Consider the following 27,618-nt stretch of genomic DNA (forward strand, 5'->3'; position numbering starts at 1 on the left):
AGGTGTTAAAGCAAAACACTTCACATGCCCAATAAAGTCTATTTCACCCCTTCACAGTATCAGGAAAGGCCTGCAAGGCCTTGGGCCTACTTCCAGCCCCTAGGCACCAATGTTACTGACACCTGTGACATTTGGTGGTGTTAAGCTTCAAGGGGAAGAAGTCACACCTTCTACCCAGGGTTATGGTGCTCAACGCAGGGTAAGCATTCAGGCTATCCCCCTGGCTGGAGGCGTTAAAGCAAAACACTTCACATGCCCAATAAAGTGTATTTCACCCCTTCACAGTATCAGGAAAGGCCTGCAAGGCCTTGGGCCTACTTCCAGCTTCCGGGCACCAATTTTACTGATACCTGTGACATTTGGTGGTGTTAAGCTTCAAGGGGATGAAGTCACACTTTGTACCCAGGGTTATGGAGCTCAGCGCAGGGTAAGATTGTAGGTTATCCCCCTGGCTGGAGGTGTTTAAGCAAAACAACTCACATGCCCAGTACAGTTTATTTCACCCTTTCCCAGTATCAGGAAAGGCCTTCAAGGCCTTGTGCCTACTTCCAGCCTCCAGGCACCAATGTTACTGATACCTGTGAGATTTGGAGGTGTTAAGCTTCAAGGGGAAGAAGTCACACCTTCTACCCAGGGTTATGGAGCTCGGTGCAGGGTAAGAATTCAGGTTATACCACTGGCTGGAGGTGTTAAAGCAAAACACTCCACATGCCCAATAAAGTCTATTTCACCCCTTCACAGTATCCGGAAAGGCCTGCAAGGCCTTGGGCCTACTTCCAGCATCCAGGCACCAATTTTACTGATACCTGTGACATTTGGTGGTGTTAAACTTCAAGGGGATGAAGTCACACTTTCTACCCAGGGTTATGGAGCTCAACGCAGGGTAAGATTTTAGGTTATCCTCCCTGGCTGGAGGTGTTAAAGCAAAACACTTCACATGCCCAATAAATTGTATTTCACCCCTTCGCAGTATCAGGAAAGGCCTGCAAGGCCTTGTGCCTACTTCCAGCCTCCAGGCACCAATGTTACTGATACCTGTGACATGTGGTGGTGTTAAGCTTCAAGGGGATGAAGTCACACCTTCAACCCAGGGTTATGGAGCTCAGCGCAGGGTAAGGATTCAGGTCATCCCCCTGGATGGAGGTGTTAAAGCAAAACACCTCACATGCCCAATAACATTTATTTCACCCCTTCACAGTATCAGGAAAGACCTGCAAGGCCTTGGGTGTGTTTCCAGGCCCCAGGCACCAGTTTTAGTGATACCAGTGACAAGCTAGGGATGGGCCAGAGTACCTGAAGGCTAAGATCTGAAACTGTGAATGGTGTTCATATACGTTTTGGACTATGTGAAGTGTTTTATTTTTGGTTCCCTCTGCCTACATCCAAAGCGAAAGCCTGTAATTAGCAGTAGATCTCAATCAGGCTGCCAGGCGCAGAATCTGATTCGTGGGCACTGTTCGCTCTCTTGACAGACCATTTGATTCAGGAGTGGTCCCCACGCCAGCAATCGGGCTCACTACAACAGTGATAGTCACGTGTTTTGACCGCGTTGTTAAGGTCGGTTCCCTTCTACGTACGTCACCTGAGTGGTAAAAAACCTAACTCCAGCTGTAAAAAAGCAGCTCAGCAGAGTGCCTCCATGCAGGTACTGGGGGGGGTCACCATTTCAGGTGCATTCACACCCTCTGCTCTCCCTCGGGGTGCCGTTAATCATGCAGGCCTAACTCGGCCGCCTGCCTTCACCGTGCCACTGTGTGCTTATGATGTTGAGTCTGCGCCCGTCTCCTCCAGCTCGGCCCTTGGCAGTGAATGCCCTCTGCTTGCATGTGCAGCTATCAGCGCGCAGCACCCTGGTGATGCCTGAGCCCGGACCGTGCCCCGCTGCTTGTGAAAGTCCCCCGGCTGCCCCCGACTCGTGGGTGCCACAGCCGAGGGTGCAGGCGCGCGGCGAGGGCCCCCCTGGACCCCGGGCATTGTCTCCACTCCCCGCGCTCGGCCGGCGGAGCCCTGTGTTACTTCGGCCAGTTCCAGAACCCGTTCCCCGCGGCCCCCGGAGCCCCACTGCGCCGCCACAGGGCCCGCTCCCTGCAGGAGGCCCCTCCCGCCCGCGGGCCGCCGCTCCCGGCCTCGGAGCGCGAGGGTGGACCGGGGAAAAGGGGCCCGGGGCCCGGGATTCCAGGCACGGAGGCGTCAGCCATCGGGGGAGGGCAGAGATCCACGGGGCATTACGAGCCTCTGAGGACGGGGGCAGCTGAAACGGGGGCGGGGGCGGGAAGGGGCTGAAGCTGGGCTTCTTTTCATGTGTGCCTGGGAGCGTGTGTTTCAGTGATTGTGTTTTAAAACTTAGTTATTCCGATGGTAGGAAACACAAAAGTCAGCTGGGAGCAGGGAGCCGAGTGCGCCTCGCACAGCCCTCTCTCCCCGGGACCAATCAGGGGCTGGCTCCTCCCTATATATGCACGGGGCTCGGCTCGGGCGGTACATTTCTGTTCTCTGACCGTGCCTGCGCCCAGACTTGCATTACAATGGCAGAAACCGCTCCCGCCGTCGCGGCTCCTCCCGCTGAGGTCGCCCCCAAGAAGAAGCAGCAGAAGAAAGCAGCGGGGGCCTCCAAGGCCAAGAAGCCTTCCGGTCCCAGCGTGTCCGACATGATTATGAAGGTGGTGACTGCCTCGGCCGAGAGGAAGGGAGTCTCCCTGTCGGCCCTGAAGAAGGGGCTGCTCGCCGCCGGCTACGATGCGGACAAGAACAAGGGCCGAGTAAAGGTCTCCCTGAAGAGCCTGGTCAGCAAAGGCGCCCTAGCCCAGCTGAAGGGCACCGGGGCCTCCGGCTCCTTCAAGGTGAACAAGAAGCAGCTGGTGGGCAAGAAGGCGGCAAAGAAGACAGCCACCAAGAAGCCAGCGGCCAAGAAAGCTGCCCCTGCCGCCAAGAAGCCCAAAAAGGCTCCCGCGGGGGTCAAGAAGAGCCCGAAGAAGGTCAAGAAGCCGGCGGCAGCCAAGAGCCCCAAGAAGCCCAAGGCTGCCCCCGCCAAGAAGGCTGCCAAGAGCCCAGCGAAAGCCAAGGCGGCGAAGCCCAAAGTAGCCAAGAAAAGCCCTGCCAAGGTAGTCAAACCCAAGGCAGCCAAGCCCAAAGCAGCCAAGCCCAAAAAGGCAGCACCCAAGAAGAAGTAAGGGCTTGCACCGAGACACTGCAAACACAAAGGCTCTTTTAAGGGCCACCACCCTGTCTAGAAGAGAGCGTGTTCATCCCCACCTTTGCACCCACCCAATGCCCCACTTTTCCAAAAATAAACCGCACAAAACATCCCAGCGCACCGTTTCACAGGCGAGTGCTGCGTGTGATCTTGGCCATATAAAACGGCTCTTTCGGTGCTGAGTGGATTGAAATCGTTATCACATAGAAAACAAGGGGGTCCGGGAGTTATAAGACCTCCGTTCATAGTACATGTGCAATACTTACGTGTTTGTGTCTCGGTGCTTTCACTGTACCCGGGCAGACTCGACATAGTGTATGCATAAAGCAGACGATTGTGAACTTTAAATGGAGCGCAGGGCACTGCGTGCTCCAGGGTGACATGGGGCGGGTAAAAGGGGGTCTGGGAGTTATGAGACCTCAGTTTATTATAAACGTGTGCTAACGTGTGTGTGTGTGTGTGTGTTGGTGCTTTCACTGTACCCGGGCAAACTCGACATAGTGTCTGCATAAAGCAGACGATTGTGAACTTTCCATCGAGCGCAGGTAACGGGGAGTGTTCCAGGGCGGCGTGCTCATGACATCTCGGGCTCCTCTCCCGGCTGACCGGGGTCGGGTGGACCACCAGCGGATGGACGGACACGGAGACAAAGGCTGGCCGGGGCGCGGGCTCCGGCTACATCATCCAACCGGAGGGTTCTCTTTTATCCACAGCTCATTGGACAGCTAGGCTGCAGCCTCCAGTCCAGTAACCAATCATTGCACACCGCGGGCTATTTTCGAACGTGGGGCGGTCTCCTCAGCCAACCAGAGCAGCCCTCCGTCTGTGAGGACATAAATAGGGCTCTTTCCCCGTTCGACGCCATTCTTCTCTGCCTTCGCCGAGAGAGACCGCTCCCGCCATGGCCCGCACCAAGCAGACAGCCCGCAAGTCCACCGGCGGCAAAGCGCCCCGCAAGCAGCTGGCCACCAAGGCTGCCCGCAAGAGCGCGCCTGCCACCGGCGGCGTCAAGAAGCCTCACCGCTACCGGCCCGGCACCGTGGCCCTCCGCGAGATCCGCCGCTACCAGAAGTCCACCGAGCTCCTCATCCGCAAGCTGCCCTTCCAGCGCCTGGTGAGGGAGATCGCCCAGGACTTCAAGACCGACCTGCGCTTCCAGAGCTCCGCCGTCATGGCCCTGCAGGAGGCCAGCGAGGCCTACCTGGTCGGGCTCTTCGAGGACACCAACCTGTGCGCCATCCACGCCAAGAGGGTGACCATCATGCCCAAGGACATCCAGCTGGCACGTCGCATCCGAGGCGAGAGGGCCTAAGGCGACAGACCGACCCGGACAACCACCACAACGGCTCTTTTAAGGGCCACCACCCTGTCACCTACGAGCTTATCTTATCTGTCATGGCACGTGTTTTACAGGTTAGGGAGGGTGGGCTGTGAGTACCTCGAGCACTGGGCAACTTATACCGCCGGCTCTGGAGAAACCAGAGCACTCTGTGTTCACAGTGCACAAACACCTCTCCAATGTGTCCTTCATTTTAAAGCGTTGTTTGGGTGGAGGGTTGTGGTCGGGATCCGCGGGTCACAAGCCAGCACTATGGGGCATCTGTGCTCCCGGTACGTCGGGTTCTGAGAGTACCTCGAGTACTGGGCAACTTATACCGGCTCTGGGGGGGAACCGGAGCACTCCGTGTTCACAGTGCACAAACACCTCTTAAATGTGTCCTTCATTTAATAGAGCGCTTATTTGGGGGTAGAGGGTTGTGTAGGGATCCGCTGGTCACAAGCCAGCGCTATAGCGCATCTGTGCTGCCAGTACATCGGGTTCATGTGTCCGATTTCAGGAACGTTTGCCCCGGGGCGGATTATAGCCGTTCCCCAGGGTCTTAAAAGTACTAACACAACGTTAAACCGGCTCACACAAACACTGTTCGCCCCATACATGGAAAAGAATAAGCCCACGGGCAGATGCGCGAATTCCCAGTGGGTTTATTTAACCTCATCGTTACAGTGCTTATGTGACACTTGGTCCCAACGAGGGCTCATTCATAGGAATATGTTAATTTAAAGAGGCAAAACGGGTTGCCTGCTCTGTCGGCCCTCGGTCTGCAGCAAGCCCCGTGAGAGCGGGCCTTTCTGCACTCAACATTACCCTTCTAAAACACATATTTCTCAAGTGATAACAGAAGCACATTAGCTCTTAAAAGGAGGAAGTGATTGGCCCTTAAAAGAGCCGTTGTGTTTGTTGGTGATGCGCCTCGAAGCCTTACTTGGCGCTGGTGTACTTGGTGACGGCCTTGGTGCCCTCCGACACGGCGTGCTTGGCCAGCTCTCCGGGCAGCAGAAGGCGGACTGCAGTCTGGATCTCCCGGGAGGTGATGGTGCGCCGCGAGTTGTAGAGAGCCAGTTTGGAAGACTCGTTAGCGATGCGCTCGAAGATGTCGTTCACGAAGGAGTTCATGATGCCCATGGCCTTGGAGGAAATGCCGGTATCTGGGTGCACCTGCTTCATCACTTTGTAAATGTAGATGGCATAGCTTTCCTTCCTGCTTTTCCTGCGCTTCTTCCCGTCCTTCTTGGGCGGCTTGGAGAGCGCTTTCTTAGAGCCCTTCTTGGGAGCCGGCGCGGACTTGGCTGGTTCAGGCATGGTGGACGCTCTTTCACTGCTTGCTGTGAAGCCGAAAGAAATACGGAAGGAGGGCCCGGCACTTGTATTTATGGGCTTGGCCTGCAAAGCAGTCTCCTTCCCAGCTCTCTCTTCTCATTGGCAGGCTCCCCACTTCCTATGTTAAGCCCTCCTCCAATGAGAAGTACTGTCAGCGCCTAGCTGTCAACCAATCAGACGCTCTCGAAGTCTTTATATTACCGAGTCCAGCAGAAAGAGAAGTATTCTTCTCTCTGTTGTGTGACTGAGACCCTAGATCGATCGCCATGTCTGGAAGAGGAAAGCAGGGAGGAAAGGCCCGCGCCAAGGCCAAGACACGCTCTTCCAGAGCCGGGCTCCAGTTTCCCGTGGGCCGTGTGCACAGGCTGCTCCGGAAGGGAAGCTACGCCGAGAGGGTGGGCGCCGGTGCCCCCGTCTATCTGGCTGCAGTGCTGGAGTACCTGACCGCTGAGATCCTGGAGCTGGCCGGCAACGCCGCCCGGGACAACAAGAAGACCGCACCGTAGCTTCATAGGGGGGGCATGCCCAAGCTCTGGCCGTACACTTTAATGTTGTCCCGTCCCAAAGCCTAGCATGAGGCCGACCATATTAATGTTTTTGATTTTTTTTTTTTTTTGTATATACATGTATAATTTGAATATTCAGGGACACATTTTGCAGACTTGCCCCAGCCGAGCGGGCACCGAACGCGAGGGTTAGGCGGGCCGCGGTGACAAGTGGGGGCCTGGAACGGAGGAGTGTGCGTGTTTGACTGTGATCAGTGCACCGGCGGCAGCTGCTGAGCCAACCCATAACAAAGGCGGGCTGGGAGCCCGCTCTTTTTCAAACGGCAACGGCCTCTCCAGCCCCCGCTCCCTGCGGAGGGCGGGCCGTGGCCGGGCTCTCCCGCCTCACAGGGTATCGTCACAGGGCTCCCGCGCGGGTCCGCTGCTCCTCCATATAAGCAGCCGCTGCTGGTCGAGACTTCATTTCTGCTCACAGCACCGAGAGGAGAACATGTCTGGACGCGGCAAAGGAGGGAAGGGGCTCGGCAAAGGCGGCGCCAAGAGGCACCGCAAGGTGCTCCGGGACAACATCCAGGGCATCACCAAGCCGGCCATTCGCCGCCTGGCGCGCCGTGGCGAGTCAAGCGCATCTCCGGCCTCATCTACGAGGAGACCCGCGGGGTGCTCAAGGTTTTCCTGGAGAACGTGATCCGGGATGCCGTCACCTACACCGAGCACGCCAAGAGGAAGACCGTCACCGCCATGGATGTGGTCTATGCCCTGAAGCGCCAGGGCCGCACCCTCTACGGATTCGGCGGTTAAACACTCGACTTGCCCACGGAAAATAACGCAAAACACCAACCCAAAGGCTCTTTTAAGAGCCGACCACGATGTCATGGGAGAGCTGTGTCTATGCACTATTGTTGCCGCAGAGCCGGGATCGGCTACTCGCTAGCCCAATACGAGGGGATTTGCTCCGGTGCCACCCTACCATGTCGGGCGCTGTCCCGTGGCCCAGGAGCCCTGGACTGGGTCCCTAAGGGGGTGTTTAGACCGGACCAGGGGCACGCCATCCTGGAGCCCTGGACTGGGGACCATGGGGGGCTTTTGCCCGGCCCACGAGCCCGCCATGCTGGAACCCTTCCCTGCGGAACTAAGGGGGTGTTTAGACCGGCCCAGGTGCCCGCCATTATGTACCCCTTGTCTGGGGACCTACGGTGGGTTCAGCCCGGTCCAGGGGCCTGCCATCATGGCCTATGGTGGGCTTAGCCCGTCCCAGGGTTCCGTTAGCCTGGAGCCTTCACTGGCCAGATAAGGCAGGTTTAGCCCGGCCCAGGGGCCCGCCATCATGGAGCCCTTGCCTGTCGACCTATGGTGGGCTTAGCCCGTCCCAGGGTCCCGTTATCCTGGAGCCCTAAACTGGGGACCTAAGGCGTGTTTAGCCCGGCCCAGGGGCCCGCCATCACGGAGCCCTGGACTGGGCACCTAAAGTGGGTTCAGCCCGGTCCAGGGGCCTGCCATCATGGAGCCCTGGACTGGGGACCTAAGGTGGGTTCAGCCCGGTCCAGTGGCCTGCCATCATGGAGCCCTTAACTGGGGAGATAAGGCAGGTTCAGCCCGGTCCAGGGGCCTGCCATCATGGAGCCCTGGACTGGGGACCTATGGTGGGCTTAGCCCGTCCCAGGGTCCCGTTATCCTGGAGCCCTTCACTGGGGAGATAAGGCAGGTTTAGCCCGGCCCAGGGGCCCGCCATCATGGAGCCCTTGACAGGGGACCTACGGTGGGTTTAGCTCGGACCAGTGGCCCGCCATCATGGAGCCCTTGCCTGGGGACCTACGGTGGGTTTAGCCCGGACCAGGGACCCGCCATCATGGAGCCCTTGCCTGGGGACCTAAGGCGTGTTTAGCCCGTCCCAGGGTCCCGTTAGCCTGGAGCCCTTCACTGGGGAGATAAGGCAGGTTTAGCCCGGCCCAGGGGCCCGCCATAATGGAGCCTGGACTGGGGACATAAGGTGGGTTCAGCCCGGTCCAGGGGCCTGCCATCATGGAGCCCTGGACTGGGGACCTACGGTGGGTTTAGCCCGGCCCAGGGGCCCGCCATCATGGAGCCCTTGTCTGGGGACCGAAGGTGGGTTCAGCCCGGTCCAGGGGCCTGCCATCATGGAGCCCTGGACTGGGGACCTAAGGTAGGTTCAGCCCGGTCCAGGGGCCTGCCATCACGGAGCCCTGGCCTGGGGACCTAATTGGTGTTTAGCCCGTCCCAGGGTCACGTTATCCTGGAGTCCTTCACAGGGGAGATAAGGCAGGTTCAGCCCGGTCCAGGGGCCTGCCATCATGGAGCCCTGGACTGGGGACCTACGGTGGGTTTAGCCCGGCTCAGGGCCCCACGAGTCACGCAGTTCACCGACTATTAAGCCCCCCACGTAGTGGGGGCTTACAGCGCCTGGCTGGGAGACAAAGTTGGAGTTAGCGCGGCCATTTCGCCGCCCGGCCATCTGGTCGCCGCAGATCACTGGGCCATCTGGTCGGCGACCAGATAGCCCAGTCAGCTACGGCGACCAGATGGCTGGGCGGCGGAACGGCCGTGCTATCTCCAACTTTGTCTTCCACCCAGGAGCTGTAAGCCCTGGGGCTTAATAGTCGATAAAGTAGGGTTCCCATGCAGGCCTATAGGAAGAGGGTGTGGGATCCGAAATTGTGTGGTGAACCACCATGTCCGTTTACGGGTCCCTCTGGGCCTTTAAACAGCGGTTTCAGTATTTTTCTTTTTTGTGTGTGGACATTTTGGTTCAAGGGGACGTGGGCACCACTTCTACCCAGGGCTGGTGAGCTCCGATTCGGGTAAAATTTCCGCATTTCCCCCTTAGCTGGAGGTCGGCAAAAAAAAAAAACGATACATACACTTTTTTTCTAACTTTATGTTCAAGCCATGTTTCTAGCCATGGCTGGTGAGCTCTGATTCGGGTACAATTTCCACATTTCCCCCTTAGCTGGAGGTCGTCAAAAAAAAAAAATATATATATATTCTCATTTTTAAATTTTTTTACTAACTCTTTAGGTTCTAGGGGACAAAGTCACTTTTCCTACCCAGAGCTGGTGAGCTCCGATTCGGGTAACATTTCCGGTTTTCCCCCTTAGCTGGAGGTCGGCAAAAAAAACAAAAAAAACTATATATACTTTTTTTTTTTACTGTCTCCTTAGGTTCAAGGGGACAAAGTCACTTGTTCTACCCAGGGCTGGGGAGCTCCGATCCGGGTACAATTTCGGGTTTTCCCCCTTAGCCGGAGGTCGGCAAAAAAAAAAGAAAACTAAACTTTTTTTTTTTTTTTAACTAACTTGAGGTTCAAGGGGACAACGTCACTGTTTCTACCCGAGGATGTGGAGCTCCGATCCGGGTAAAACTTCAGGTTTTCCCCCTAAGCTGAAGGTGGTCCAAAATAAATAAATAAAAAAAAATATATACACATACAATTTTTTTTTCTTCTTCAAATAACTCTAGGTTCAAGGGGCCAAAGTCACTTTTTCTACCCGGCTTATGGAGCTCCGATCCGGGTACAATTTACCCATTTAAAACTGTTTATACAAAATATATATATATTTTGCTCAATGTTTAGGTTCTAGGGGACTAAGTCACTTTTTCTACATAGGGCTATGGAGCTCAGATTAGGGTAATATTTCAGGATTTCCCCTTAGGCTGGAGGCGGAGAAAAATAAACGTCATTCAAAAGGTATATAAAGCACTTTGCATTATCAGATCCTAGCCTTCAGTGTCCCAAGCCCATTTCTAGCCTGCAGGCACAAAGTGTCTATTTCTGCACAGGGCTATGGAGCTCCGCGCAGGGTGAGATACCCCCCTGTTACAGTATCAGCACAAGGCTGTGGGCCCATTCCTAGCCTCCAAACACCTCTTATAGGGATACTTGTAACATTTGGCGGAGTTAATCTTCAAAGGGGATACAGTTGCTCCTACGAGCCTGGGCTATGGAGCCCCGCGCAGGGTAAGATTTCAGGTTCCATCCCTGGCTGGCGGTGGGAAAACGAAAGAGTTATTTATTCCAACACTGTATCTAACCCCTTTACAGTATCAGACCCAGGCCTGCAAGACCATAGGCACATTTCCGACCTCCAGGCACCTATTTTCGTGATACTTGTGACATTATGAAGCCTGCAGCTTCAAGGGTACAAAGTCACTCCTCCTACCCAGGGCTAAGGAACTCCGCGCAGGGTAATATTTAGGGTTATACTCCTGGCTGGGGGTGTGAAAACAACACACTTCAAAAGTCCAATAAAGTGTATGTCACCCCTTCACAGTGTCAGATGAGGCCGGCAAGGCCATGGGTCTTCTTCCAGCTCCCAGGCACCAATTTTACTGATACCTGTGACATTTGGTGGTGTTAAGCTTCAAGGGCATGAAGTCACACTTTCTACCCAGGGTTATGGAGCTCAGCGCAGGGTAAGAATTTAGGTTATCCCCCTGGCTGGAGGTGTTAAAGCAAAACACTCCACATGCCCATTAAAGTCTATTTCACCCCTTCACAGTATCAGGAAAGGCATGCAAGGCCTTGGGCCTACTTCCAGCCTCCAGGCACCAATGTTACTCATACCTGTGACATTTGGTGGTGTTAAGCTTCAAGGGGATGAAGTCACACCTTCTACCCAGGGTTATGGAGCTCAGCGCAGGGTAAGATTTCAGGTTATCCCCCTGGCTAGAGGTGTTAAAGCAAAACACTCCACATGCCCAAAAAAGTCTATTTCACCCCTTCACAGTATCAGGAAAGGCCTGCAAGGCCTTGGGCCTACTTCCAGCCCCCAGGCACAAATGTTACTGACACCTGTGACATTTGGTGGTGTTAAGCTTCAAGGGGATGAAGTCACACCTTTTACCCAGGGTTATGGAGCTCAGCGCAGGGTAAGATTCCAGGTTATCCCCCCGGCTTGAGGTGTTAAAGCAAAACACACCACATGCCCAATAAAGTCTATTTCACCCCTTCACAGTATCAGGAAAGGCCTGCAAGGCCTTGGGCCTACTTCCAGCCCCCAGGCACCAATGTTACTGACACCTGTGACATTTGGTGGTGTTAAGCTTCAAGGGGATGAAGTCACACCTTTTACCCAGGGTTATGGAGCTCAGCGCAGGGTAAGATTCCAGGTTATCCCCCCGGCTTGAGGTGTTAAAGCAAAACACACCACATGCCCAATAAAGTCTATTTCACCCCTCCACAGTATCTGGAAAGGCATGCAAGGCCTTGGGCCTACTTCCAGCTCCCAGGCACCAATTTTACTGATACCTGTGACATTTGGTGGTGTTAAGCTTCAAGGGGATGAAGTCACACTTTCTACCCAGGGTTATGGAGCTCAGCGCAGGGTAAGATTTTAGGTTATCCCCCTGGCTGGAGGTGTTAAAGCAAAACACTCCACATGCCCAAAAAAGTCAATTTCACCCCTTCACAGTATCAGGAAAGGCATGCAAGGCCTTGGGCCTACTTCCAGCCTCCAGGCACCAATGTTACTCATACCTGTGACATTTGGTGGTGTTAAGCTTCAAGGGGATGAAGTCACACCTTCTACCCAGGGTTATGGAGCTCAGCGCAGGGTAAGATTTCAGGTTATCCCCCTGGCTAGAGGTGTTAAAGCAAAACACTCCACATGCCCAAAAAAGTCTATTTCACCCCTTCACAGTATCAGGAAAGGCCTGCAAGGCCTTGGGCCTACTTCCAGCCCCCAGGCACCAATGTTACTGACACCTGTGACATTTGGTGGTGTTAAGCTTCAAGGGGATGAAGTCACACCTTTTACCCAGGGTTATGGAGCTCAGCGCAGGGTAAGATTCCAGGTTATCCCCCCGGCTTGAGGTGTTAAAGCAAAACACACCACATGCCCAATAAAGTCTATTTCACCCCTCCACAGTATCTGGAAAGGCATGCAAGGCCTTGGGCCTACTTCCAGCTCCCAGGCACCAATTTTACTGATACCTGTGACATTTGGTGGTGTTAAGCTTCAAGGGGATGAAGTCACACTTTCTACCCAGGGTTATGGAGCTCAGCGCAGGGTAAGATTTTAGGTTATCCCCCTGGCTGGAGGTGTTAAAGCAAAACACTCCACATGCCCATTAAAGTCTATTTCACCCCTTCACAGTATCAGGAAAGGCATGCAAGGCCTTGGGCCTACTTCCAGCCTCCAGGCACCAATGTTACTCATACCTGTGACATTTGGTGGTGTTAAGCTTCAAGGGGATGAAGTCACACCTTCTACCCAGGGTTATGGAGCTCAGCGCAGGGTAAGATTTCAGGTTATCCCCCTGGCTAGAGGTGTTAAAGCAAAACACTCCACATGCCCAAAAAAGTCTATTTCACCCCTTCACAGTATCAGGAAAGGCCTGCAAGGCCTTGGGCCTACTTCCAGCCCCCAGGCACAAATGTTACTGACACCTGTGACATTTGGTGGTGTTAAGCTTCAAGGGGATGAAGTCACACCTTTTACCCAGGGTTATGGAGCTCAGCGCAGGGTAAGATTCCAGGTTATCCCCCCGGCTTGAGGTGTTAAAGCAAAACACACCACATGCCCAATAAAGTCTATTTCACCCCTTCACAGTATCAGGAAAGGCCTGCAAGGCCTTGGGCCTACTTCCAGCCCCCAGGCACCAATGTTACTGACACCTGTGACATTTGGTGGTGTTAAGCTTCAAGGGGATGAAGTCACACCTTCTACCCAGGGTTATGGAGCTCAGTGCAGGGTAAGAATTCGGGTTATCCCCCTGGCTGGAGGTGTTAAAGAAAAACACTTCACATGCAAAATAAAGTCTATTTCACCCCTTCACAGTATCAGGAAAGGCCTGCAAGGCCTTGGGCCTACTTCCAGCCCCCAGGCACCAATGTTACTGACACCTGTGACATTTGGTGGTGTTAAGCTTCAAGGGGATGAAGTCACACCTTTTACCCAGGGTTATGGAGCTCAGCGCAGGGTAAGATTCCAGGTTATCCCCCCGGCCTGAGGTGTTAAAGCAAAACACACCACATGCCCAATAAAGTCTATTTCACCCCTCCACAGTATCTGGAAAGGCATGCAAGGCCTTGGGCCTACTTCCAGCTCCCAGGCACCAATGTTACTGATACCTGTGACATTTGGTGGTGTTAAGCTTCAAGGGGATGAAGTCACACTTTCTACCCAGGGTTATGGAGCTCAGCGCAGGGTAAGATTTTAGGTTATCCCCCTGGCTGGAGGTGTTAAAGCAAAACACTCCACATGCCCATTAAAGTCTATTTCACCCCTTCACAGTATCAGGAAAGGCATGCAAGGCCTTGGGCCTACTTCCAGCCTCCAGGCACCAATGTTACTCATACCTGTGACATTTGGTGGTGTTAAGCTTCAAGGGGATGAAGTCACACCTTCTACCCAGGGTTATGGAGCTCAGCGCAGGGTAAGATTTCAGGTTATCCCCCTGGCTAGAGGTGTTAAAGCAAAACACTCCACATGCCCAAAAAAGTCTATTTCACCCCTTCACAGTATCAGGAAAGGCCTGCAAGGCCTTGGGCCTACTTCCAGCCCCCAGGCACCAATGTTACTGACACCTGTGACATTTGGTGGTGTTAAGCTTAAAGGGGAAGAAGTCACACCTTCTACCCAGGGTTATGGAGCTCAGCGCAGGGTAATATTTCAGGTTATCCCCCTGGCTTGAGGTGTTTAAGCAAAACACCTCACATGCACAGTACAGTGTATTTCACCCTTTCCCAGTATCAGGAAAGGCCTGCATGGCCTTGTGCCTACTTCAGGCCTCCAGGCACCAATGTTACTGATACCTGTGACATTTGGTGGTGTTAAGCTTCAAGGGGAAGAAGTCACACCTTCTACCCAGGGTTATGGAGCTCAGCGCAGGGTAAGATTTTAGGTTATCCCCCTGGCTGGAGGTGTTAAAGCAAAACACTCCACATGCCCAATAAAGTCTATTTCACCCCTCCACAGTATCTGGAAAGGCATGCAAGGCCTTGGGCCTACTTCCAGCTCCCAGGCACCAATTTTACTGATACCTGTGACATTTGGTGGTGTTAAGCTTCAAGGGGATGAAGTCACACTTTCTACCCAGGGTTATGGAGCTCAGCGCAGGGTAAGATTTTAGGTTATCCCCCTGGCTGGAGGTGTTAAAGCAAAACACTCCACATGCCCATTAAAGTCTATTTCACCCCTTCACAGTATCATTAAAGGCATGCAAGGCCTTGGGCCTACTTCCAGCCTCCAGGCACCAATGTTACTCATACCTGTGACATTTGGTGGTGTTAAGCTTCAAGGGGATGAAGTCACACTTTCTACCCAGGGTTATGGAGCTCAGCGCAGGGTAAGATTTTAGGTTATCCCCCTGGCTGGAGGTGTTAAAGCAAAACACTCCACATGCCCAATAAAGTCTATGTCACCCCTTTCACAGTATCAGGAAAGGCCTGCAAGGCCTTGGGCCTACTTCCAGCTTCCAGGCACAAATTTTACTGATACCGGTGACATTTGGTGGTGTTCAGCTTCAAGGGGATGAAGTCACACTTTCTACCCAGGGTTATGGAGCTCAGCGCAGGGTAAGAATTGGGGTTATCCCCCTGGCTGGAGGTGTTAAAGCAAAACACTCCACATGCCCAATAAAGTCTATTTCACCCCTTTCACAGTATCAGGAAAGGCCTGCAAGGCCTTGGGCCTACTTCCAGCTTCCAGGCACCAATTTTACTGATACCGGTGACATTTGGTGGTGTTCAGCTTCAAGGGGATGAAGTCACACTTTCTACCTTAGGGTTATGGAGCTCAGCGCAGGGTAAGAATTGGGGTTATCCCCCTGGCTGGAGGTGTTAAAGCAAAACACTTCACATGCCCAATAAAGTCTATTTCACCCCTTCACAGTATCAGGAAAGGCCTGCAAGGCCTTGGGCCTACTTCCAGCCTCCAGTCACAAATTCTACAGATACCTGTGACATTTGGTGGTGTTAAGCTTCAAGGGGAAGAAGTCACACCTTCTACCCAGGGTTATGGAGCTCAGCGCAGGGTAAGATTTTAGGTTATCCCCCTGGCTGGAGGTGTTAAAGCAAAACACTCCACATGCCCATTAAAGTCTATTTCACCCCTTCACAGTATCAGGAAAGGCCTGCAAGGCCTAGTGCCAGTTTCCAGCCTCCAGGCACCTGTTTTTGTGATACTTGAGACATTTGGAGGTGTTCAGCTTCAAGGGGATGAAGTCACACCTTTTACCCAGGGTTATGGAGCTCAGCGCAGGGTAAGATTCCAGGTAATCCCCCTGGCTTGAGGTGTTAAAGCAAAACACTTCACATGCCCAATAAAGTCTATTTCACCCCTTCACAGTATCAGTAAAAGGCCTACAAGGCCTTGGGCCTACTTCCAGCCTCCAGGCACCAATTACACTGATACCTGTGACATTTGGAGGTGTTAAGCTTCAAGGGGATGAAGTCGCACTTTCTACCCAGGGTTATGAAGCTCAGCGCAGGGTAATATTTTAGGTTATCCCCCTGGCTGGAGGTGTTTAAGCAAAACACCTCACATGCCCAATAAAGTCTATTTCACCCCTTCACAGTATCAGGAAAGGCCTGAAAGGCCTTGGGCCTACTTCCAGCCTGCAGGCACCAATTGTACTGACACCTGTGACATTTGGTGGTGTTAAGCTTCAAGGGGATGAAGTCACACCTTCTACCCAGGGTAATGGAGCTCAGTGCAGGGTATGATTTCAGGTTATCCCCCTGGCTTGAGGTGTTAAAGCAAAACACTTCACATGCCCAATAATTTGTATTTCACCCCTTCACAGTATCAGGAAAGGCCTGCAAGGCCTTGGGCCTACTTCAGGCCTCCAGGCACCAATGTTACTGATACCTGTGACATTTGGTGGTGTTAAGCTTCAAGGGGAAGAAGTCACACCTTCTACCCAGGGTTATGGAGCTCAGCGCAGGGTATGATTTTAGGTTATCCCCCTGGCTGGAGGTGTTAAAGCAAAACACTCCACATGCCCATTAAAGTCTATTTCACCCCTTCACAGTATCAGGAAAGGCCTGCAAGGCCTTGGGCCTACTTCCAGCCCCCAGGCACCAATGTTACTGACACCTGTGACATTTGGTGGTGTTAAGCTTCAAGGGGAAGAAGTCACACCTTCTACCCAGGGTTATGGAGCTCAGCGCAGGGTAAGATTTTAGGTTATCCCCCTGGCTGGAGGTGTTAAAGCAAAACACTCCACATGCCCATTAAAGTCTATTTCACCCCTTCACAGTATCAGGAAAGGCCTACAAGGCCTTGGGCCTACTTCCAGCCTCCAGGCACCAATTACACTGATACCTGTGACATTTGGAGGTGTTAAGCTTCAAGGGGATGAAGTCGCACTTTCTACCCAGGCTTATGAAGCTCAGCGCAGGGTAATATTTTAGGTTATCCCCCTGGCTGGAGGTGTTTAAGCAAAACACCTCACATGCCCAATAAAGTCTATTTCACCCCTTCACAGTATCAGGAAAGGCCTGAAAGGCCTTGGGCCTACTTCCAGCCTGCAGGCACCAATTGTACTGATACCTGTGACATTTGGTGGTGTTAAGCTTCAAGGGGATGAAGTCACACCTTCTACCCAGGGTAATGGAGCTCAGTGCAGGGTATGATTTCAGGTTATCCCCCTGGCTTGAGGTGTTAAAGCAAAACACTTCACATGCCCAATAATTTGTATTTCACCCCTTCACAGTATCAGGAAAGGCCTGCAAGGCCTTGGGTCTACTTCCAGCCTCCAGACACCAATTGTACTGATACCTGTGACATTTGGTGTTGTTCAACTTCAAGGGGATGAAGTAACACCTTCTACCCAGGGTTATGGAGCTCAGCGCAGGGTAAGATTTCAGCTTTTCACCCCTAGCTGGATGTGTTGAAACAAAACACTTCTCATTCCCAATAAAGTCTATTTCACCCCTCCACAGTATCAGGAAAGGCCTGCAAGGCATTGTGCCTTCTTCCAGCCTCCAGGCACCAATGTTACTGATACCTGTGACATTTGGTGGTGGTAAGCTTCAAGGGGAAGAAGTCACACCTTCTACCCAGGGTTATGGAGCTCAGCGCAGGGTAAGATTTCAGGTTGTCCCCCTTGCTGGGGGTGTTAAAGCAAAACACTTCACATGCCCAATAAAGTCTATTTCACCCCTTTTACAGTATCAGGAAAGGCCTGAAAGGCCTTGGGCCTACTTCCAGCCAGCAGGCACCAATTGTACTGATACCTGTGACATTTGGTGGTGTTAAGCTTCAAGGGGAAGAAGTCACACCTTCTACCCAGGGTTATGGAGCTCAGCGCAGGGTAAGATTTCAGGTTATCCCCCTGGCTGGAGGTGTTAAAGCAAAACACTCCACATGCCCAATAAAGTCTATTTCACCCCTTCACAGTATCAGGAAAGGCCTGCAAGGCCTTGGGCCTACTTCCAGCCTCCAGGCACCAATTGTACTGATACCTGTGACATTTGGTGGTGTTAAGCTTCAAGGGGATGAGGTCACACTTTCTACCCAGGGTTATGGAGCTCAGCGCAGGGTAAGATTTTAGGTTATCCCCCTGGCTTGAGGTGTTTAGGCAAAACACCTCACATCCCCAGTACAGTGTATTTCACCCTTTCCCAGTATCAGGAAAGGCAAGCAAGGCCTTGGGACTACTTCCAGCCTCCAGACACCAATTGTACTGATACCTGTGACATTTGGTGTTGTTCAACTTCAAGGGGATGAAGTCACACCTTCTACCCAGGGTTATGGAGCTCAGTGCAGGGTAAGATTTCAGCTTTTCACCCCTAGCTGGATGTGTTGAAGCAAAACACTTCTCATGCCCAATAAAGTCTATTTCACCCCTCCACAGTATCTGGAAAGGCATGCAAGGCCTTGGGCCTACTTCCAGCTTCCAGGCACCAATTTTACTGATACCTGTGACATTTGGTGGTGTTAAGCTTCAAGGGGATGAAGTCACACTTTCTACCCAGGGTTATGGAGCTCAGCGCAGGGTAAGATTTTAGGTTATCCCCCTGGCTGGAGGTGTTAAAGCAAAACACTCCACATGCCCATTAAAGTCTATTTCACCCCTTCACAGTATCAGGAAAGGCATGCAAGGCCTTGGGCCTACTTCCAGCCTCCAGGCACCAATTTTACTGATACCTGTGACATTTGGAGGTGCTAAGCGTCAAGGGGATGAAGTCACACCTTCTACCCATTGTTATGGAGCTCAGCGCAGGGTAAGATTTCAGGTTATCCCCCTGGCTAGAGGTGTTAAAGCAAAACACTCCACATGCCCATTAAAGTCTATTTCACCCCTTCACAGTATCAGGAAAGGCATGCAAGGCCTTGGGCCTACTTCCAGCCTCCAGGCACCAATGTTACTGATACCTGTGACATTTGGTGGTGTTAAGCTTCAAGGGGATGAAGTCACACCTTCTACCCAGGGTTATGGAGTTCAGCGCAGGGTAAGATTTCAGGTTATCCCCCTGGCTAGAGGTGTTAAAGCAAAACACTCCACATGCCCAAAAAAGTCTATTTCACCCCTTCACAGTATCAGGAAAGGCCTGCAAGGCCTTGGGCCTACTTCCAGCCCCCAGGCACCAATGTTACTGACACCTGTGACATTTGGTGGTGTTAAGCTTCAAGGGGATGAAGTCACACCTTTTACCCAGGGTTATGGAGCTCAGCGCAGGGTAAGATTCCAGGTTATCCCCCCGGCTTGAGGTGTTAAAGCAAAACACACCACATGCCCAATAAAGTCTATTTCACCCCTCCACAGTATCTGGAAAGGCATGCAAGGCCTTGGGCCTACTTCCAGCTCCCAGGCACCAATTTTACTGATACCTGTGACATTTGGTGGTGTTAAGCTTCAAGGGGATGAAGTCACACTTTCTACCCAGGGTTATGGAGCTCAGCGCAGGGTAAGATTTTAGGTTATCCCCCTGGCTGGAGGTGTTAAAGCAAAACACTCCACATGCCCATTAAAGTCTATTTCACCCCTTCACAGTATCAGGAAAGGCATGCAAGGCCTTGGGCCTACTTCCAGCCTCCAGGCACCAATGTTACTCATACCTGTGACATTTGGTGGTGTTAAGCTTCAAGGGGATGAAGTCACACCTTCTACCCAGGGTTATGGAGCTCAGCGCAGGGTAAGATTTCAGGTTATCCCCCTGGCTAGAGGTGTTAAAGCAAAACACTCCACATGCCCAAAAAAGTCTATTTCACCCCTTCACAGTATCAGGAAAGGCATGCAAGGCCTTGGGCCTACTTCCAGCTTCCAGGCACCAATTTTACTGATACCTGTGACATTTGGTGGTGTTAAGCTTCAAGGGGATGAAGTCACACTTTCTACCCAGGGTTATGGAGCTCAGCGCAGGGTAAGATTTTAGGTTATCCCCCTGGCTGGAGGTGTTAAAGCAAAACACTCCACATGCCCAATAAAGTCTATTTCACCCCTTTCACAGTATCAGGAAAGGCCTGCAAGGCCTTGGGCCTACTTCCAGCTTCCAGGCACAAATTTTACTGATACCGGTGACATTTGGTGGTGTTCAGCTTCAAGGGGATGAAGTCACACTTTCTACCCAGGGTTATGGAGCTCAGCGCAGGGTAAGAATTGGGGTTATCCCCCTGGCTGGAGGTGTTAAAGCAAAACACTCCACATGCCCAATAAAGTCTATTTCACCCCTTTCACAGTATCAGGAAAGGCCTGCAAGGCCTTGGGCCTACTTCCAGCTTCCAGGCACCAATTTTACTGATACCGGTGACATTTGGTGGTGTTCAGCTTCAAGGGGATGAAGTCACACTTTCTACCCAGGGTTATGGAGCTCAGCGCAGGGTAAGAATTGGGGTTATCCCCCTGGCTGGAGGTGTTAAAGCAAAACACTTCACATGCCCAATAAAGTCTATTTCACCCCTTCACAGTATCAGGAAGGACCTGCAAGGCCTTGGTCCTACTTCCAGCCTCCAGGCACCAATGTTACTGATACCTGTGACATTTGGTGGTGTTGAGCTTCAAGGGGATGAAGGCACACCTTTTACCCAGGGTTATGGAGCTCAGCGCAGGGTAAGATTTCAGATTATCCCCCTGGCTGGAGGTGTTAAAGCAAAACACTTCACATGCCCAATAAAGTCTATTTCACCCCTTCACAGTATCAGGAAAGGCCTGCAAGGCCTTGGGCCTACTTCCATCCTCCAGGCACCAATGTTACTGATACCTGTGACATTTGGTGGTGTTAAGCTTCAAGGGGAAGAAGTCACACCTTCTACCCAGGGTTATGGAGCTCAGTGCAGGGTAACAATTCAGGTTATCCCCCTGGCTGCAGGTGTTAAAGCAAAACACTTCACTTGCCCAACACAGTCTATTTCACCCCTTCACAGTATCAGGAAAGGCCTGCAAGGCCTTGGGCCTACTTCCAGCCCCCAGGCACCAATGTTACTGACACCTGTGACATTTGGTGGTGTTAAGCCTAAAGGGGAAAAAGTCACACCTTCTACCCAGGGTTATGGAGCTCAGCGCAGGGTAATATTTCAGGTTATCCCCCTGGCTTGAGGTGTTTAAGCAAAACACCTCACATGCCCAGTACAGTGTATTTCACCCTTTCCCAGTATCAGGAAAGGCCTGTAAGGCCTTGTGCCTACTTCCAGCCTCCAGGCACCAATGTTACTGATACCTGTGACATTTGGTGGTGTTAAGCTTCAAGGGGAAGAAGTCCCACCTTCTACCCAGGGTTATGGAGCTCAGCGCAGGGTAAGATTTCATGTTATCGCCCTGGCTTGAGGTGTTAAAGCAAAACACTTCACTTGCCCAATAAAGTCTATTTCACCCCTTTCAAAGTACCAGGAAAGGCCTGCAAGGCCTTGTGCCTACTTCCAGCCTCCAGGCACCAATGTTACTGATACCTGTGACATTTGGTGGTGTTAAGCTTCAAGGGGATGAAGTCACACCTTTTACCCAGGGTTATGGAGCACAGCGCAGGGTAAGATTCCAGGTAATCCCCCTGGCTTGAGGTGTTAAAGCAAAACACTTCACATGCCCAATAAAGTCTATTTCACCCCTCCACAGTATCTGGAAAGGCATGCAAGGCCTTGGGCCTACTTCCAGCTCCCAGGCACCAATTTTACTGATACCTGTGACATTTGGTGGTGTTAAGCTTCAAGGGGATGAAGTCACACTCTCTACCCAGGGTTATGGAGCTCAGCGCAGGGTAAGATTTTAGGTTATCCCCCTGGCTGGAGGTGTTAAAGCAAAACACTCCACATGCCCATTAAAGTCTATTTCACCCCTTCACAGTATCAGGAAAGGCATGCAAGGCCTTGGGCCTACTTCCAGCCTCCAGGCACCAATGTTACTCATACCTGTGACATTTGGTGGTGTTAAGCTTCAAGGGGATGAAGTCACACCTTCTACCCAGGGTTATGGAGCTCAGCACAGGGTAAGATTTCAGGTTATCCCCCTGGCTAGAGGTGTTAAAGCAAAACACTCCACATGCCCAAAAAAGTCTATTTCACCCCTTTCACAGTATCAGGAAAGGCCTGCAAGGCCTTGGGCCTACTTCCAGCTTCCAGGCACAAATTTTACTGATACCGGTGACATTTGGTGGTGTTCAGCTTCAAGGGGATGAAGTCACACTTTCTACCCAGGGTTATGGAGCTCAGCGCAGGGTAAGAATTGGGGTTATCCCCCTGGCTGGAGGTGTTAAAGCAAAACACTCCACATGCCCAATAAAGTCTATTTCACCCCTTTCACAGTATCAGGAAAGGCCTGCAAGGCCTTGGGCCTACTTCCAGCTTCCAGGCACCAATTTTACTGATACCGGTGACATTTGGTGGTGTTCAGCTTCAAGGGGATGAAGTCACACTTTCTACCTAGGGTTATGGAACTCAGCGCAGGGTAAGAATTGGGGTTATCCCCCTGGCTGGAGGTGTTAAAGCAAAATACTTCACATGCCCAATAAAGTCTATTTCACCCCTTCACAGTATCAGGAAGGACCTGCAAGGCCTTGGTCCTACTTCCAGCCTCCAGGCACCAATGTTACTGATACCTGTGACATTTGGTGGTGTTGAGCTTCAAGGGGATGAAGGCACACCTTTTACCCAGGGTTATGGAGCTCAGCGCAGGGTAAGATTTCAGATTATCCCCCTGGCTGGAGGTGTTAAAGCAAAACACTTCACATGCCCAATAAAGTCTATTTCACCCCTTCACAGTATCAGGAAAGGCCTGCAAGGCCTTGGGCCTACTTCCATCCTCCAGGCACCAATGTTACTGATACCTGTGACATTTGGTGGTGTTAAGCTTCAAGGGGAAGAAGTCACACCTTCTACCCAGGGTTATGGAGCTCAGTGCAGGGTAACAATTCAGGTTATCCCCCTGGCTGCAGGTGTTAAAGCAAAACACTTCACTTGCCCAACACAGTCTATTTCACCCCTTCACAGTATCAGGAAAGGCCTGCAAGGCCTTGGGCCTACTTCCAGCCCCCAGGCACCAATGTTACTGACACCTGTGACATTTGTTAGTGTTAAGCATCAAGGGGATGAAGTCACACCTTTTACCCAGGGTTATGGAGCTCAGCGCAGGGTAAGATTCCAGGTTATCCCCCCGGCTTGAGGTGTTAAAGCAAAACACACCACATGCCCAATAAAGTCTATTTCACCCCTCCACAGTATCTGGAAAGGCATGCAAGGCCTTGGGCCTACTTCCAGCTCCCAGGCACCAATTTTACTGATACCTGTGACATTTGGTGGTGTTAAGCTTCAAGGGGATGAAGTCACACTTTCTACCCAGGGTTATGGAGCTCAGCGCAGGGTAAGATTTTAGGTTATCCCCCTGGCTGGAGGTGTTAAAGCAAAACACTCCACATGCCCATTAAAGTCTATTTCACCCCTTCACAGTATCAGGAAAGGCATGCAAGGCCTTGGGCCTACTTCCAGCCTCCAGGCACCAATGTTACTCATACCTGTGACATTTGGTGGTGTTAAGCTTCAAGGGGATGAAGTCACACCTTCTACCCAGGGTTATGGAGCTCAGCGCAGGGTAAGATTTCAGGTTATCCCCCTGGCTAGAGGTGTTAAAGCAAAACACTCCACATGCCCAAAAAAGTCTATTTCACCCCTTCACAGTATCAGGAAAGGCCTGCAAGGCCTTGGCCCTACTTCCAGCCCCCAGGCACCAATGTTACTGACACCTGTGACATTTGGTGGTGTTAAGCTTCAAGGGGATGAAGTCACACCTTTTACCCAGGGTTATGGAGCTCAGCGCAGGGTAAGATTCCAGGTTATCCCCCCGGCTTGAGGTGTTAAAGCAAAACACACCACATGCCCAATAAAGTCTATTTCACCCCTCCACAGTATCTGGAAAGGCATGCAAGGCCTTGGGCCTACTTCCAGCTTCCAGGCACCAATTGTACTGATACCTGTGACATTTGGTGGTGTTAAGCTTCAAGGGGATGAAGTCACACTTTCTACCCAGGGTTATGGAGCTCAGCGCAGGGTAAGATTTTAGGTTATCCCCCTGGCTGGAGGTGTTAAAGCAAAACACTCCACATGCCCATTAAAGTCTATTTCACCCCTTCACAGTATCAGGAAAGGCATGCAAGGCCTTGGGCCTACTTCCAGCCTCCAGGCACCAATGTTACTCATACCTGTGACATTTGGTGGTGTTAAGCTTCAAGGGGATGAAGTCACACCTTCTACCCAGGGTTATGGAGCTCAGCGCAGGGTAAGATTTCAGGTTATCCCCCTGGCTAGAGGTGTTAAAGCAAAACACTCCACATGCCCAAAAAAGTCTATTTCACCCCTTCACAGTATCAGGAAAGGCCTGCAAGGCCTTGGGCCTACTTCCAGCTTCCAGGCACCAATTTTACTGATACCTGTGACATTTGGTGGTGTTAAGCTTCAAGGGGATGAAGTCACACTTTCTACCCAGGGTTATGGAGCTCAGCGCAGGGTAAGATTTTAGGTTATCCCCCTGGCTGGAGGTGTTAAAGCAAAACACTCCACATGCCCAATAAAGTCTATTTCACCCCTTTCACAGTATCAGGAAAGGCCTGCAAGGCCTTGGGCCTACTTCCAGCTTCCGGGCACCAATTTTACTGATACCTGTGACATTTGGTGGTGTTAAGCTTCAAGGGGATGAAGTCACACTTTGTACCCAGGGTTATGGAGCTCAGCGCAGGGTAAGATTGTAGGTTATCCCCCTGGCTGGAGGTGTTTAAGCAAAACAACTCACATGCCCAGTACAGTTTATTTCACCCTTTCCCAGTATCAGGAAAGGCCTTCAAGGCCTTGTGCCTACTTCCAGCCTCCAGGCACCAATGTTACTGATACCTGTGAGATTTGGAGGTGTTAAGCTTCAAGGGGAAGAAGTCACACCTTCTACCCAGGGTTATGGAGCTCGGTGCAGGGTAAGAATTCAGGTTATACCACTGGCTGGAGGTGTTAAAGCAAAACACTCCACATGCCCAATAAAGTCTATTTCACCCCTTCACAGTATCCGGAAAGGCCTGCAAGGCCTTGGGCCTACTTCCAGCATCCAGGCACCAATTTTACTGATACCTGTGACATTTGGTGGTGTTAAACTTCAAGGGGATGAAGTCACACTTTCTACCCAGGGTTATGGAGCTCAACGCAGGGTAAGATTTTAGGTTATCCTCCCTGGCTGGAGGTGTTAAAGCAAAACACTTCACATGCCCAATAAATTGTATTTCACCCCTTCGCAGTATCAGGAAAGGCCTGCAAGGCCTTGTGCCTACTTCCAGCCTCCAGGCACCAATGTTACTGATACCTGTGACATGTGGTGGTGTTAAGCTTCAAGGGGATGAAGTCACACCTTCAACCCAGGGTTATGGAGCTCAGCGCAGGGTAAGGATTCAGGTCATCCCCCTGGATGGAGGTGTTAAAGCAAAACACCTCACATGCCCAATAACATTTATTTCACCCCTTCACAGTATCAGGAAAGACCTGCAAGGCCTTGGGTGTGTTTCCAGGCCCCAGGCACCAGTTTTAGTGATACCAGTGACAAGCTAGGGATGGGCCAGAGTACCTGAAGGCTAAGATCTGAAACTGTGAATGGTGTTCATATACGTTTTGGACTATGTGAAGTGTTTTATTTTTGGTTCCCTCTGCCTACATCCAAAGCGAAAGCCTGTAATTAGCAGTAGATCTCAATCAGGCTGCCAGGCGCAGAATCTGATTCGTGGGCACTGTTCGCTCTCTTGACAGACCATTTGATTCAGGAGTGGTCCCCACGCCAGCAATCGGGCTCACTACAACAGTGATAGTCACGTGTTTTGACCGCGTTGTTAAGGTCGGTTCCCTTCTACGTACGTCACCTGAGTGGTAAAAAACCTAACTCCAGCTGTAAAAAAGCAGCTCAGCAGAGTGCCTCCATGCAGGTACTGGGGGGGGTCACCATTTCAGGTGCATTCACACCCTCTGCTCTCCCTCGGGGTGCCGTTAATCATGCAGGCCTAACTCGGCCGCCTGCCTTCACCGTGCCACTGTGTGCTTATGATGTTGAGTCTGCGCCCGTCTCCTCCAGCTCGGCCCTTGGCAGTGAATGCCCTCTGCTTGCATGTGCAGCTATCAGCGCGCAGCACCCTGGTGATGCCTGAGCCCGGACCGTGCCCCGCTGCTTGTGAAAGTCCCCCGGCTGCCCCCGACTCGTGGGTGCCACAGCCGAGGGTGCAGGCGCGCGGCGAGGGCCCCCCTGGACCCCGGGCATTGTCTCCACTCCCCGCGCTCGGCCGGCGGAGCCCTGTGTTACTTCGGCCAGTTCCAGAACCCGTTCCCCGCGGCCCCCGGAGCCCCACTGCGCCGCCACAGGGCCCGCTCCCTGCAGGAGGCCCCTCCCGCCCGCGGGCCGCCGCTCCCGGCCTCGGAGCGCGAGGGTGGACCGGGGAAAAGGGGCCCGGGGCCCGGGATTCCAGGCACGGAGGCGTCAGCCATCGGGGGAGGGCAGAGATCCACGGGGCATTACGAGCCTCTGAGGACGGGGGCAGCTGAAACGGGGGCGGGGGCGGGAAGGGGCTGAAGCTGGGCTTCTTTTCATGTGTGCCTGGGAGCGTGTGTTTCAGTGATTGTGTTTTAAAACTTAGTTATTCCGATGGTAGGAAACACAAAAGTCAGCTGGGAGCAGGGAGCCGAGTGCGCCTCGCACAGCCCTCTCTCCCCGGGACCAATCAGGGGCTGGCTCCTCCCTATATATGCACGGGGCTCGGCTCGGGCGGTACATTTCTGTTCTCTGACCGTGCCTGCGCCCAGACTTGCATTACAATGGCAGAAACCGCTCCCGCCGTCGCGGCTCCTCCCGCTGAGGTCGCCCCCAAGAAGAAGCAGCAGAAGAAAGCAGCGGGGGCCTCCAAGGCCAAGAAGCCTTCCGGTCCCAGCGTGTCCGACATGATTATGAAGGTGGTGACTGCCTCGGCCGAGAGGAAGGGAGTCTCCCTGTCGGCCCTGAAGAAGGGGCTGCTCGCCGCCGGCTACGATGCGGACAAGAACAAGGGCCGAGTAAAGGTCTCCCTGAAGAGCCTGGTCAGCAAAGGCGCCCTAGCCCAGCTGAAGGGCACCGGGGCCTCCGGCTCCTTCAAGGTGAACAAGAAGCAGCTGGTGGGCAAGAAGGCGGCAAAGAAGACAGCCACCAAGAAGCCAGCGGCCAAGAAAGCTGCCCCTGCCGCCAAGAAGCCCAAAAAGGCTCCCGCGGGGGTCAAGAAGAGCCCGAAGAAGGTCAAGAAGCCGGCGGCAGCCAAGAGCCCCAAGAAGCCCAAGGCTGCCCCCGCCAAGAAGGCTGCCAAGAGCCCAGCGAAAGCCAAGGCGGCGAAGCCCAAAGTAGCCAAGAAAAGCCCTGCCAAGGTAGTCAAACCCAAGGCAGCCAAGCCCAAAGCAGCCAAGCCCAAAAAGGCAGCACCCAAGAAGAAGTAAGGGCTTGCACCGAGACACTGCAAACACAAAGGCTCTTTTAAGGGCCACCACCCTGTCTAGAAGAGAGCGTGTTCATCCCCACCTTTGCACCCACCCAATGCCCCACTTTTCCAAAAATAAACCGCACAAAACATCCCAGCGCACCGTTTCACAGGCGAGTGCTGCGTGTGATCTTGGCCATATAAAACGGCTCTTTCGGTGCTGAGTGGATTGAAATCGTTATCACATAGAAAACAAGGGGGTCCGGGAGTTATAAGACCTCCGTTCATAGTACATGTGCAATACTTACGTGTTTGTGTCTCGGTGCTTTCACTGTACCCGGGCAGACTCGACATAGTGTATGCATAAAGCAGACGATTGTGAACTTTAAATGGAGCGCAGGGCACTGCGTGC

The 27,618-nt window shown here is 52.6% G+C and overlaps 4 protein-coding genes across 4 annotated transcripts; 3 read left to right on the forward strand and 1 right to left on the reverse strand.

Moving 5' to 3' along the window:
* Nucleotides 1-2,525: 2,525 nt before the first annotated feature.
* LOC144826982 (histone H1.3-like) lies at nt 2,526-3,220 on the forward strand. The gene has a single exon (XM_078685445.1). The coding sequence runs from the start codon at nt 2,526-2,528 to the stop codon at nt 3,168-3,170; it is 645 nt and encodes a 214-aa protein (XP_078541571.1). The 3' UTR covers nt 3,171-3,220.
* Nucleotides 3,221-4,034: 814 nt separating this feature from the next.
* LOC144826983 (histone H3) lies at nt 4,035-4,505 on the forward strand. The gene has a single exon (XM_078685446.1). It carries the CDS (start codon nt 4,095-4,097, stop codon nt 4,503-4,505), a length of 411 nt encoding a protein of 136 aa, XP_078541572.1. The 5' UTR covers nt 4,035-4,094.
* A 948-nt stretch (nt 4,506-5,453) lies between these two features.
* LOC144827889 (histone H2B 1.2-like) lies at nt 5,454-5,834 on the reverse strand. The gene has a single exon (XM_078686050.1). The coding sequence runs from the start codon at nt 5,832-5,834 to the stop codon at nt 5,454-5,456; it is 381 nt and encodes a 126-aa protein (XP_078542176.1).
* A 20,746-nt stretch (nt 5,835-26,580) lies between these two features.
* On the forward strand, nt 26,581-27,275 carry LOC144826984 (histone H1.3-like). The gene has a single exon (XM_078685448.1). The coding sequence runs from the start codon at nt 26,581-26,583 to the stop codon at nt 27,223-27,225; it is 645 nt and encodes a 214-aa protein (XP_078541574.1). The 3' UTR covers nt 27,226-27,275.
* Nucleotides 27,276-27,618: the final 343 nt, after the last annotated feature.

Source organism: Lissotriton helveticus, chromosome 4_1 (assembly GCF_964261635.1).
Source record: "Lissotriton helveticus chromosome 4_1, aLisHel1.1, whole genome shotgun sequence".
NCBI classification, from domain to species: Eukaryota; Metazoa; Chordata; class Amphibia; order Caudata; family Salamandridae; genus Lissotriton; species Lissotriton helveticus.